At 42.3% G+C, this 14,275-nt stretch overlaps 1 protein-coding gene across 2 annotated transcripts in view; it reads right to left on the reverse strand.

The window, feature by feature from the left end:
• Positions 1-14,275, reverse strand: part of SAP30BP (SAP30 binding protein) — a 29,852-nt gene that overhangs the window by 11,479 nt on the left and 4,098 nt on the right. For both annotated transcript variants that reach the window (XM_064675852.1, XM_064675853.1), the window contains one exon: positions 1,840-1,882. In XM_064675852.1, coding sequence (XP_064531922.1) covers positions 1,840-1,882 — 43 coding nt within the window. The remainder of the gene's footprint in view (positions 1-1,839; positions 1,883-14,275) is intronic.

The raw sequence follows: 14,275 nt of genomic DNA on the forward strand, positions 1-14,275 counted from the left end.
GAAACAATAAAAAAAAAAGAGCAGTGAAGATGGATCTCAGCTGGCTCTCACTCCCAGAGCAGCTCAGAGCACACAGACTTTAAAATGCATCTGGGGGAGGTAAAACAGAAACAGGATTTTTGGCAGGAGCCTACATTTCTTCTGTACTTAAGCAACTGCACAACCATAGACTTTAATAAAGGTGACACTGAAAAATGCAAGGTTACCTTCTGAGAAGGGCAGGTCCACAAGTTTTTAATGCAAAAAAATCAATCGTGGAAAACTGCCTGAGGATGATTTTGACTTCCATATACTGATAGACAAAACTTTAGATGTCTTCCAGATGGGGGAAGTTACTTGCTTTGTGTCAGAAAATTCTGCACTTTTTCCATTAAAGAAGTCTAATTCTGAAAGGCCAAGTTTTCAGAAAGGGAGTGGTTGTCAGGTTACACCAACCATGAGGCTCTTGCAACAGTTCCTTTTCAGCCAGATAAGATATGGTCTAATGCAACAGACCTCCAGAATCCAGCATGGCAAGTATCTGACCTCTCATAACCTGGTTCTGCACAAAGCCAGCCTACCCACTGCTCTGTGTGTGCTGCTGTTGGGAAAGGATATTAAAGGTAAGAGTGCAAAGAGACCTCAATCCAGGTCTCAGACTCACCAACACTGTTCACTCATGAGTTGTGACACTAATCAGTGCCCTCTGTGCAGATTTTAAGCCTGTGTGCAAATCTGGGCCATCATGAGACAAACTGAGATTCAGTCTTCAGATCTCCTGTGGATGGGACACTCACTGGGGGAAGAGACTAAGAAAATTATAACCTGAGCCTAACACCTTCACTAAGAAAGGACTTCCCACTGCATTGCTTTACAACTGCAGACCTTCACCCATATGTGAAGCAGAGACTAAAAGGGCAGTGGGCTTTCAGACATTCCTATTTACTTTTTACCCCAAATTCTGTTGCCTCACCCATGTTTGTAGTGTGCATTTTGAGGCAGATCAGTAGATTGGAGAAACATTTCTGTTGCATTTTATGATGAGACTGGTTAAAGCAGTTTTGCCCTGTAAAGGCTGAAAATCCAATATAACATTTGGGCTGGTGCAAAGTCTGGGCAGGCCAACTGAAAAGAACTTAACTCCAAAGCTTCAGAGTGATGGCTGCTGTAGGAGCCACAGCTTAGCATGTGAGTATTTGCTGTTTTAATTTACATTTATCACACTTTATAGGTGAAATACCATGCTTGAGCCTTGACAAGTTGATTTGAGAGTTGAAGCAACTTCCAAACTCATTAATTTTTAATGATATTATTACATGATACCACACAACTGTACTAGTAACCTCAGGAACAGAGGGTTAGTTCAAGATAGTCACAGATGAAACATAAAATAAGTGAAATGCCACAAAAATCAAGTAAGCTTTAGTAACCATTAGAACACATGCAGTACACTCTCAGCACAGCAGCTATAAATCTTTAAGTGGATCATATCTAAATATGGATAAGTTTTTGAAGCCACAGAACAAAGTGTCATCATTCCTGGTTCCACTGGCTCTCACAGAGGTGTCTAGACAAAGCTATTCTATCGTGTTTAAGCTCATTTCAAAAAACCACCAACACTGCCCTTTACATAGATGTTTTAAACATATAATACATGAAACTATTTTCATATTTTAAGGCATGGTGCCTTTCTCCCAAAACAAGACTTCACTGAAAGCATTCCAGTTAGATAAAACATTGCAGGCAATAATTTGAAACTACAGCATTGCCAGGACAGAGGGAAGGTGCTTTTTACAAACCAGGGTTTAGAAAGTCTAGTTTGAAAAGAATATATGAATATTCACTTCTGAGTGAACTTACCAACTAGCTCCTGAGGATCTCTTTTCTCCACTTCTGAGAATTCCTGGGAGAAAGGAGGAAGAAACATATTTTAGTCAAGGTATGAATCCAACCTAAAAAGCTATGTTGTTCATTTCTTTAGAAATTTACACATTAAATCTGAGACAAAAGAATAACAATTAAGAATGAAACACAATTTATTAGATAAGAAAGCAATGTCTGTACAATGGAGAGTCAAAGCCTAATAGGATGCTCCATGTCCTTTCCAAGCTAGAGTCTAAATTTAATGAAGGAATTAAGGCATTATTTCACTGAGTCCTGGACACTCAGCTCCTTTTGAATTTTGCAGAAACTGTTGTACTTGAAGCCTTTCCTCTAAACAGATCAAACCACAGACTCTTCATTTTGGGTGACTGGTCCTTGGCACCAGCCAAGAGCCAATGTTTTGGAGCACAGTTAAGTAAATACAGTTAAGCAGCCTGGATCCAGCCCACAGAAAACTACTCTAGTCTGGGAATGCCGACCACAGGCCGGTGCAGGGTCAGCCTGATGTATTCCCTAGAGGAACATGGAAATAGCTGAGATTCTCCCAGAGCCAGAGCACCACGACTTCAGAGCAGCACCAGCCTCTCCAGGGTCCTGGGGTGCAGAGGTTTGCCAGATGTGTTTGTGTGGTGTCAGAATTCGTTTCTGCAGTTGTGCCACTCAGGGCTTTGGCTGACAAACCCCCCACAAACCAAAATGCCTGGGAGCGTGGTGGTGATGCAGATCCTGTATTCCCATTTCCCACTGTCAGTTCCCTTGGCTGCTACCTTCCAGGAGGGATGTAACCAACCTGCTCTACCAGAAACTCAAGGGCAACCTCCACTGACTTGTAGTGCTCTGCTTGGAGATCTTCCCAACACAGCTAATCCCCACTTCAGTTGCAGATGTTTGCACCAGACTGTGCTGAGCAGGAGGCTTTATGTAGGATAAGACACTCTTCAATATGTTTTCCCCATACTGAGACCAATGTCCAAATATTTTGGTGTTTCTGGGAGACCCCAGGAGAGTCACAAGCAATATCAAGTTCAGCACAAACAAAGTTTCTGAAACAGTACCAGCTGTATCCCAACATTGCCCTCTCCCCCCTGCCTCCCTCCCAAAGACCTTTTGTGACTCACTGGACTGTGTGTCCAAAATTCCTCAGTGCCTCCAAACACTGAAGCTATTCATTCAACCTGACACACACATAATGCTGCCTCCTTGCTGCTTAGTAACCACTCTCTAACCCCCTCCTTTACTCCATTTCCAGTCAGGTGAGAGATGCATCAGGTGAGGGGAGAGCAGCGAGGTCACCAAGCCAGATGTGGGAACAGCCTGTGCCAAATTCACTGTGAAAATCCACCTATTTTCAAGAGAAGCCAAAGCCCTCTGGAAGCAGAAAAACAAATTCTTTGTGTGGCACTAACTGCTACAAGGCACTTTTTATAGCCATTCATGGAAGAAAAAAAAAAAAAAGGCACTATTTCTCCATTAGTACACTTGGATCACAGAAATACAAGGCTAAAGCTATTTTAGAAAAAGAAAGAAGTACACAAAGGAACATGCATCTTCTCCCTGGCCAGCTGGCGAGGCCCCAGGCCCCTCTGAGATGGACTGTAGTGTTCCAGCTCCAACCCCTTGATAATGCACTTGGTGTGTGCATCAACATCTCTTCCGCAGCACAGGCAGAGAAAAATCTAAACAGAAGCATGACATTTCAAAGCAGAACATTTATGTCAAAAGAAGTAGTTCTCTTTGGGGAGAGCACTGGACAGGAATCCAGGGAATGTAGGCTGTGTTCTCCACAAACCTACATGGACATGTTGTAGGATATATCGTGGGCAGCCTCAATCACATCGAGGTGGCATTAGCACAGTGAGCTTCAGGTCACCACTGGAAAAGTGGGGACAATTCTGTGGTAACTAATGGGCTGTGAGGACAAACTCAGATGACCATGCAGGCTGGAGAAGTTCACAGGGCCACAGATGCAAGGTAACCCATGTCCAGGCACATACAATGACTCAGGAGCAGTAAACACACGTGGTCAGAAAGCTGCTTTATTGCCTTTAGGGGAAGAATTTGCTAGATGGGTAATTACAAGTATTTCTCGCCTTGGTTTGAGACAACAAGCAAATGTTTATTGAGGGAAAGGAGGGAACTGCTTGTGTTCCAGCCTTGACTAAATTACATCCTGTGCTCTTATCTCTTGAAAGTTTTAAGTGGACTGAGAGGGAAGAGGAAGAGACAGGCTATATCCCTGAGCACCTCTTGATCCTTCCTCGTACCCAGCACTGTATTTATTATTCCATTATCCTTCCCATCTCCTTCTACCCACTTGTTCTCTTACCATCCAAGAACACAAAGGCAAGAGAAAAAAATCCCCCAAATCACCAATATTTCTGCCAAGCAGGAACTTAAGCAACCCAGTGGCTAAGCACCCCCAAGAATGCTGTGCTCTTCTTTGGGACACTGACAGGTTTGCAAGGGTCTGTGCTGCCTTTCTGACATTTTCAGAAGCCCATTTTCAAGTCTCCTGTAGATGTCTGGACTTAGTACTAAGCATAAGCACACAATCCTCAGGAAACATGAATGAATATGCTGAGAGATTCTTTGATGGCCCAAACCTCTCCTGTTACGTACATCAGACAAAAATGCCCAAAAACATCAGACGTGTTAAAATAGTATGTTTTAAGAATTTCCAGAATCATCAGTGAGTTTGCTTTCACCAGAATCAAGTTTGGTCTTTAATTTGCATCCTTTAAGCTTGCCCCACTTGTAAGAGGCTAAATCAAGCCAGTCCTATCAGGCCCCACTGTGTTTTCCCCTGGCTCCCATCGCCCACACTCGTTCCACCACAGCCGCTCCAGCAAGTCTGGTCCCCACATCCCCAGGCCACAGCCAAGACATCAGAAAGCCCAGAGCTACACCAAGCAAAAGCAAACACGTTCACCAACACATCAGAGCCACACCTCACTGCCCAGAGGATATGAATTCTGCTTACTGATGAGTTACTGTGCACCTACACCCCCTGCTCCATCATTAACAAGCTGAAGACATCAACACAGCTTTTCATTAACTCAAACTCCTTTCAAGCCTTCAGAAAACAAAGGGATGACCGACTCCTCCTACGGTGCTTGTTCATATTTGCTCAGCTTGCTGTTGAAAACTGAGGCAAGCAGCAACAACTTGACCAAAGTTTGGCAGATGTGAGATTTAAGAAGTCCTGTTCAAACCTCTGAATATCTACTGAAGATCCAGAATTTAGGACAGCCTAAAAAACCCAATCACCCAAAAAGAACTGCTCTGCACTCCCTTAGGCTAAATTAAGTCTCAGACACACGTTGAATACAATGAACCAATTAGAAAAGACAGCATCTAAAAAAAACCCAAACCTGGAGATCTAATCTTATACACTATGTTGAATGAAATGGAGAATCATGAAGTGGAAAAATAAGGTACAATAAATACTGCACAGTTCCTACCTTTTGGTTATGAAAGCAAAGAAATATTTATGCGTGGATGAAAGATTTGTAAAGGAATTCCAAAGCATTTAAACAACGGAAAATTTGGAAGGTAACTGAATTTTAAATAGGGAAGTTGCCTAAATCCATATTTAGGCAAAGGTGATCTTTTTAGATTTTTGATCTTTTATAGATTACATCACCAATACCCACCACATTATGTATCAGTATCTCACACGAAGAGCACAAAATCAAGCAGGTAAATGGTTCCAAGCAGGGGGAAATCTCTTTATCAGAGTAAATATATGAAATTAGTAGAGACTTCAAGTATTCCAGAGCTAAAGGCAAAATTTAATGGGTTCATTTCCATATGAATTCTGAAAACCTTGTTATTTTTTCAATAAATTAAGACTTCACTAGCAGCACCTATACTGTAAAATTTTCACAAGCACAACCTCTGAAAACCTGTGTGGAAGCATCTCTGAATTTACTTCTGCAGCCAGCCCCTTGCTACTTGCACAAAGTCAGCTTGGACATGTTATTTATGCTGGAAATTCTCTCTACCATCATGGAAATACAACACTCAGGGCAAATCCCACAATGTTCTGTGTTAATTTTTTTTTCTCCAGTCATTTTACCCCATCTAGCATTTTACCCCATTACATGACGATCTCTAAGAATAGCTTGACTGAGTTTAAAAAAAAAAAAAAAGGCAGTACTGTACTTTATCATGCACTCAGCAAGTTGATTTTCTGGCTGCCATCTCTTTTGCAGCCTTGATCTCACAAGATCAACTGTTTAAGGGCCTAAAGCCAGAGGGCCTTGCTCCAGCAGACCCACTGAGAGGAGTCAAGGGATGCCGTGGTGGTTCAGAGCCAAGCTGGAAGAAGACTGAAAGACAAAGACAAGCAGGAGGCAGACTCCTTTCCCCTGATCTGGAGACTAATAAAGAGCAGACTCTGAAGAGTGTGCTATGGGCAAAGCCAAATTAATTAAAAAAAAATAAATAAATCAAAAACCAACGAGAACCCCACCACCACCTTTCTAAGCTCCTAACTGACCACTAACATAAATCACAATTTCTGTGACTCTAGGAACAATTGTGCACATCACTGATAGCCAATAACAGTTATGATATTACTATTCCTGTGTGAGTTCAGGAAAAGGTTTTTCATTGTTTCCACTTTCCCAAGACAAATGCATTTTTCAAGCCCTGGACAAGACGACGCTGCCTGCAAGAGCCTGACTGATAAGCACCCAGATTGCTGGTTTTCATGTATCATAATCAGTTAAAGAAGAACAAGCTGAAGGGGAGCGTGTGTGTGTACATGAATACAGAAGATGCTGCATTCTGGCTTAAGCTTTCACCTCACTGAGGTGAAACACAGACCATCTTTCCAGTCCTAGAGTGTTTCCATACAGTTCATAAAAACCAGTGCCTGCTCAGGTTCCATGGAAAATAAAAGCAACCAATCCTCACAGCATGGAACAGAGATTAAAGGAAGGAAGCAAAAACAATATGAATCTGAGACTGATGAATTCCAGTTTGGAAAGGCTTGCCCAGAACAGCTTTATTTAATGGAAAGAATGGACTGACTTATAACAATGCTCGCTAAGTCCTTCCTGAAAGGAGATCCATAAATCCAGCACAACGCTCACATCCAGTGTAACTGTTGGCATTAACTGTCACCACCAGGCACAAATTCAACCATCAATTTCTGGTAGAAGCAGTTGCATATGTCAGTGCAGGTGCACTTCAAACTGCAACAGGAAGGCAGAAAAGATACGAAACCAGCCCCTGATGCTTTAACTAAGATGCAAATTGTAGGAAGTGGGGAAGTTGATGCCAGACTTGCCATTGCTTAATTGCCTTCCCAGACTTGCAGCCAACTGATACCTACGGCTTCATTTTTCACTGACTTCCAGTTAATATTAAAAAAAAAAATAGCTCAGAAGCTTCCACAGTACCAACCCCTCAACATTTTCTCTTTTTTTCAGAGAACTCTCTTGTGTTGTGTTGCAGAATTTCTTCTCTCTCCCAACTACTTCACCTGATTGCTTGCACATAAAGTAATTTAACACCAATTTAAACTGCCACCCACAAAATTTATAGATCAGTCACACTGTTGTCAAGCAGTGGATTAGTTTGAAGATATTATTGCAGGGAATTTTCCAGTACAGTCCTTCCACCAGTAGCCAGTGGACCTGCTGCTGCAACAGCTGTTACAGTGGATTTCTCTCATCTGAGCAAGCACCAGCAATAAGCTTTTGTAATTTCCCCCCCTCTCTACAATTCAGAATATCTCTTGTAGTCCCAACATATCAACAGCCTCATTTGGCTGAGCATGATGGAAAAAAACTATAACTTAGCATAAAATGTTAGAAGCTGACAGAGAAGATGGTCTTGCCAGAGCAAGCAGGTGGAACGTCTACACGCAGGCAGCAAGAGAAAGATAACTCCAAACCCTGGATCATGTGCTTTTTTATTATCCTTTCTTTTCCTTTTTAAAGGAACATGATATCAATTATGTTCATGCTTTTTCTACAAAGATCAGAAGTGTTAATGGGAAGAGAACACCAAGAACTTCTCATTTAATATTAAAAGTGCATGACAACCACAGTTTCATTTCTTGCTCACCAGAGCTGCCTGATGTTGGTGTGCAACCAGGCTGAAGGCAAACAAGGTTCATGTCAAATGCATTTAGAGTCTGGGGAAGAGAAGGCAAGGGAACAGGAGTACAGTGCTTTTATTTCTTCTCCCTTCATTTTTTTCTTGTATTGTGAGAGAAGAATCCCAAGAGAAAGCTTGAAACAAGCACATTTCCTACAGCCATATCCTGTTTGCCAGCTCTGATACATAGCTCCAGGCAAAGTGCCCAGTACAGGGTAAGAAATTTAACTTAGAAAAACCTGTAGAGACCATGATCTGGATACCAATAGAAGCACAGCAGCTCAGAAATAAGCCACCATCAGAAAAAAATTATACATCCGACCCCTAATGACACTTATGTACAGGCTTTACAAATCTACCTACTTTGAGATATCATTGTCACAGACAAATAGGGAAGGAAGAACAAGTCATGAAAGAGTCAACTCCTGAGACATTCCTTAAGCATCTTATCAAAATAAAGAACTTGTGTAGCTGGCACTGCCTTTTACTTTTCCAGCTAAATGAAGTAAAAAAAATCCACATTCATTAATGAAATGAAAAAACTACCGAAAAATCCCAATCTGGCAAAGCATTTCAGTGAGAAAATGCTTTAGAAGGGAAGCATTCATAGAATAAAGCCTTTAAATAGCTTCTTTGAAACTTGACTCCATTCACCTGACATATGCTATCTCAATATTTGACAAAGATTATTTGTTAGGAGTAATTTCCAGTCAAGGAACTGTGTGCCAGAGCTTTTGCTTTCCATGTGGAGGTGGAGTCAATAACATCTGCCTTATGATGGACCCTGCTCCCAAATCCACCTGCACAGCCCACGGAAGCACAAGAGCAGCAGCCCAGAGCACAGCTCCCAGCAGGCTCCCCTGAAGCCACCATGGTAGAGGTGCCTTGCCCTGCAGAGCCCACAAATTCTGCTTCCAAGTCACTTTTGCTTCCTACAGGGAAACAGGAATTCAGGGGTGAAGTATCAGCACCACCACCATGTGACAGGGCAGAGGTGTCAAGCTACTTGGATGATTTTATTTTTTTACAGCTTGCTGCAGTACAGAATCGAGCAGAAGGTAAAGCTGGGATGGGAAAAATATGAAGCCTCACAGCAGCAAAGGAAAGGCTCAGGAGAGCTGACAAAATTAACTTCTTGCACAGGCTTTCTTCCCTAGTACATAGTACTAAAAATTCTTCACGCTTTGGAGGCAAGGAGTAAGAGCAAGTAACCTCACTGGGACATGCTTTCCTCTGTGAATGGATCCCACAGAGCTTTCACAGATTTTGCTCCTTCTGGACCCAGAACAGGGCAGCTGGAAGAAGCTATTTTCAGATATTCGTTGGTATCTGAGGCAATCCTCCATCTGTGCTGACTGCTCAGACTCTCACTGTGACATGCACTGACAGGCACACTCAGAACAGCCCCTTTCAGCACAGCAGACAGAACTCATTGCAACCACAGAACTGCACTGGGAGAACTCAGACCTTTATCAGGTGAAATGTGTGAGGGGAAGCAGCTCCAGAAAGGACTTTTCTTCAAGTTTAAAGACAAACAGAAAAAGGCTGGCTCTTCCTTTGGAGAGAGGCAAGCCACACCTGTGTCAGTAATCCCTGGTATTTAGCACTGCAGGGAGTGAAGACTCTGCCACAACATGTATGCCCGGCGGGGAGGAAGGAACAAGCATGTCCACGGACATGTCTCATCTTCCAAACAGCTCCAGAGCTGGATGGAAGCCAGGAGCTCTACATGAGGTATTCCAGCTTCAGAGACCAACAATGCTGGGATCTGTCTCCCTCTCAGACAGAGCTGGAGACAGCAGTACGTGTGGCAAGGGGGCAAAATAATTCAAGATGCCAAATGCTATTTTTTTTTCATGCATGCAAAACAACCTTAACTGCCCCTGATATTCTCTGGCAATAACTAAAGTTTACCTAGTTAAAAATGGGAACCAGGTATCAGCTGGTTTCATGTCTGGGCACTCACTGTAGCACTGCAGAGAACAGCATCTACAGCTGAGTTACCTCTACTACCCCCTAAGGACTCTCTCCTACACTGCCAAACTCCCTGGTTCTCTCCACAGAGCTCTGAAAATCCATGTGTGAAACCTAAAACGAGGGGAAAATACAAAGAGTTGGAAGCACAGTTGGCATTTTACACAATTATATTAAAAGGAATTTAAAACACAGCAAAAGATGAATCTGAGACTGCAGTGCTTATCACTGGCACCTTCGGGCTGTGCTCCCAGGCAAAGGAATGAGAGGAAACAAAACCTTGACCCCAGCCCTGGAACCTGCACAGTTCATGCTTTCAAAGTGTTTACAAAAAGGTATGCTCACAGCTATGCATAATAAAGGCCACTTTAATGATAGAACCTTTCCCAAGCATACTTTTCCCCTTCTTTGGAGCAAAATAATTATACCTGAGATGAAAGTTAATGAGTAGACTCAAGCATTTTTTGAGAGCCTGGCTTGACAAATGTATGTTGAATTCAGAAAAAATTAATATGCCTTATCAAAATAGGAGTTAATTTCATGGATTACATTACTGCACACACACCCATTTACTGGTTCTTAGCACTTACCACTTTTATTTTAAATCAAGATAATTTTGGTATTTAAACAAACGGGCTAATGGGCAGGCAAGATAAAATAAAACCACTGCAGTCAAAAGCCTCTAAGTGTTAGTACACACCTACACATCATAACACAGTAAAATTACTTTACAGGTATGCTGGATCAATAAAAGCCAAGCATAATAAAGAGTTGATGCTTATCAAGAGGTGGTACTCAGACATGCTTAGAAAATTTGACAGCCTTCTGCTAGATCCCAGTTTGGTTGCCCCAAGGATGCAGAGGGGACCCTTAAAACAAAACCAGAAATGGAAAACATCAAAGTAGCCACCTGCTTTGAAAAACTGCTGCCATATGTCAGGCATTCACTTGCCAAGGGAGTGGCAAATTTCTTAGCTTTCCTGCACTGGCTGGTCCTGATACCACAATCAAGGCTCAAGAGTTAATGATTTCCCTCTGTGAAAGCTCCAGGAGCCAAAGCTGCAGGGCTGGGCTCTGGCCTCGATCAACACTTGCAACCTGCTATTCATCCAGCCCTAAAATGTGAAGCACAGAACCCCTCAGGTGAGGCTTGGAGCACAAGGTCAGTATTTTGTTTAAGGTTGATTTTCCTTCTTCCTGCAGGGCTGGTCCACTTAGTGAGCTCTGAAGGCTTGTATCTTGTTACTGCATCAGGGCTGTAACCAGAGCCAGCTGCTGGCCAGAGCCCAAACAACCTGCACTGGCTGCACAGTTAACCCTCCTCATTCCAAACAAGCACTGCCAGCAGAACACCAAACTTCAGATCCACTTCCACAACATCCTTCATTCCGTACCCACAGCTCCATCATCTGGGGAAAGGACACAAAACTCATCCAGGCTGTGGGATTCCATCTTTTGAACACCATGCCTTTGCCAACAGCTTCTGTTGACTTTTTTTTTTTTTTTTGCTTCTAAGCAGAAGGATTTGTTTCTAAAGTGCTTTTAAGGCAGATGCTTATTTACAATTGGTGACTGTTCAGGTAAAAGCAGGGAACCCTAAAGGGATCCTGATCATTAACAAACACGTCCTGTCCCAGAGCCTGAGCACATCCATCCAGAGTGAATTTTGGAAGAGCAATTAAGTTCTACCTCGATTTGAATCTCCAGTCTTCCATGAGTGCCTGCAGCACTTTGAAATGCAGGTACAGGATGCAATATATCTGAATTTGCTGCTTAAAGAGGAGAATTCTGCTTTTTGCTGCAAGCACACAATGTTTGGGAATACATTCACAGGTGCTCAGAAACAGTGAATTGTGAATTCCAGAAGTCTGCTCTGGAAGAATGCTTTCAGATGACTGGTGAAGCTCAAATATTCTCCTATTCCTGGCACACACCTTCCCCCAAACAGGTGCACAGAAAATTCTCCACCATCTCACCGAGAGCAGACAGAAAACAGCAGTCTGACATCACAATGCTGGAACTTAAAAGGCTTATACTGACTTGCTCCTTGGCAAAAAAATAACCCACAGGAAAGCTGCAGCCCCAAGTAGCCCTTTTTATTGGCTTTCCCTCTGGTGAGGAACAAGGGCTGTACAGACAGACAAGGTGCACCTTCACTGAGGCCAATAAGGGCAAACGCCTTGGAATCAAGATAAAAAACCAAGATAAACAAACTCCACAGGAGGGGTAAAAGTATCTTCCCAGTGGGTTTTTTTCAGACAGGCTACAAACTCCACTCTCCCCATCATCATTTTACCAAACAAGTTTTTACATCGTCCCCCACTTTCTGTCTCCTCAGTCTATACCCACAACTGACACCAGCTGGACCTTCTGGAGGTTTTGTGTCTGGTACCATCCAAGTGCAGGATGAGGCCAAATCAGACCAGCAACAAGGGAACTCCTCCACACAGCCTGGATCAGGTGTCCTGGTCAGTTATTCCAGATATAATCTCAAAGTTGCTCATTCACAATATGTACAGTATGTACAAAGAAGCAAAATATCAGCAAAAAAAAAAAAAAAAGCTGAATGTGTATTCAGGGCTTGAAATGACTACAATTAACTGATGAATTGCAAAGTTTTTTTTCTCATTCATGCATTTTAAAGGATTCAGACCCTGGAAAAGCCCTAACCATATATAAAGGGCCTGGGACATCTATTTAAACATGTTTCACAAAACTGATAAGAGCAACCACAACTACAGCACTCTGCTGGGACAAAACAAAATAAAGTTACCCAAAAATGTCAGCAAGTTATAACCAAGGGCCTCACTTTTTGCTGCACTTTGGATTTACAGTTAACTACAACACTTGCAAGTTGTCATAGATATTGCAAGCTCAAAGCAATGAGGAAGACCGAGGAGAACACTGCCACTTGGTGGAAAAAGGGGATAGGAAACATTTGCAACTGCTCCAAGTAAAACTGATTTTACAAAGATGTTCCATCCCCCCCCCATCCCAAGTGAATTTCTTAACAGCACGGCTGGTGCAACTCCACCAGTGTCCCTGGAATGCCTCACACACCCACACCTGCTCTGCTACAGCCACCTCTCTCCAAGTGCCAGCTGCCTGGTTAGCTAGAATTCAAAAAAAATACTCCAAAAGGCCAGAGGAGACAATTCCCTTTTTTACTTATGTATGAAGACATCTATTAAGGATGATATGGAAGTCTGAGACTGCTGAGTTTCAGACTCAGTTCAAATTGCCTTCCTGCTACTCTTCTCAAATCCTCACCTTTCACATCATGCTGGGATGGCAGAAATTACATTTTACTTTTCTTTTTATTTATTTTTACTTATTTATTAAATTTAATTTACATTTTCAGTTCCTGTACAGTCTACCCAACACATCAAATGCCTTTTTTTTCCCCCAGTGTTTCTTTGCTTGCCCACTGAAGCTGAAATGCTGCTCTGTGGCCACGTGGAGCTCTTCTCCAGAAGCACAAAATGCACCTGGACAGCAGCACATACAACTCACTGAAACCAAGAGGCTTTTTAAAAAAGCCAACATGAAATGACAGCAAGATATTAAAGCAGCAGCCACCCAATTCAGTGGTAAGATTTCTGAAATGCATCATCACTCAGACAAGAGCTGCTATAGTCCCAGTTTCATTCTTTCTCCCTCTGCCAGATCTATTCTCCATTGCCCTGAAGTCCTACAGCACTTCTCTAAAAGTGAAATGAGATTCTTGCTACAGGGCCCTACAACAGGAGGTTGTGGTGATGTACAGCAAATTTATCTTTTAAGGAAAACCTCTATTTTTCTTTCACAGCACACATTTAAATCCAGCTGTTTTTACAGAAACATCTTGCATGTTTACAAGGGCCAAAAATGTTAAAGTAGAAAAAGGATAAAAGTGGGAGATTACCTTTTCCTGTTTTCCAAAAAAAAAAAAAAAAATTTTTCTTGCTACAGAAAGGGAAACAGTGCATTCCATTTCCACTGGATGCCAAAGGCACTGGTGATATTTCACACACTGAGACTTTACCAGCTGCAGTGCAGCTGCCAAGATTTTCAACTGTGTATCACTATAAACCCCTAAAAATATTGCAGATCCTGGAAGAAGGTGCTGCTATAAAACTAACTCAACTAAAACAGCTAAACATATTCATTTGCCTTGATTTTATCCTATCAAAGCTCTGTGGTAAATTAAATACTCTACAGAATTTCACTTTGCAGCACAGTCCTCTGGCTTTTGTAGCAGAGTTTAGAGACTGTCTGCATCCTTGAGGAAGCTGCTGGATAAAATAAATGCCCTTGCAACTGTTAATCACTCGGTACCCCACAAAAA

This window comes from Pseudopipra pipra, chromosome 19, assembly GCF_036250125.1.
Source record: "Pseudopipra pipra isolate bDixPip1 chromosome 19, bDixPip1.hap1, whole genome shotgun sequence".
Classification (NCBI taxonomy): domain Eukaryota; kingdom Metazoa; phylum Chordata; class Aves; order Passeriformes; family Pipridae; genus Pseudopipra; species Pseudopipra pipra.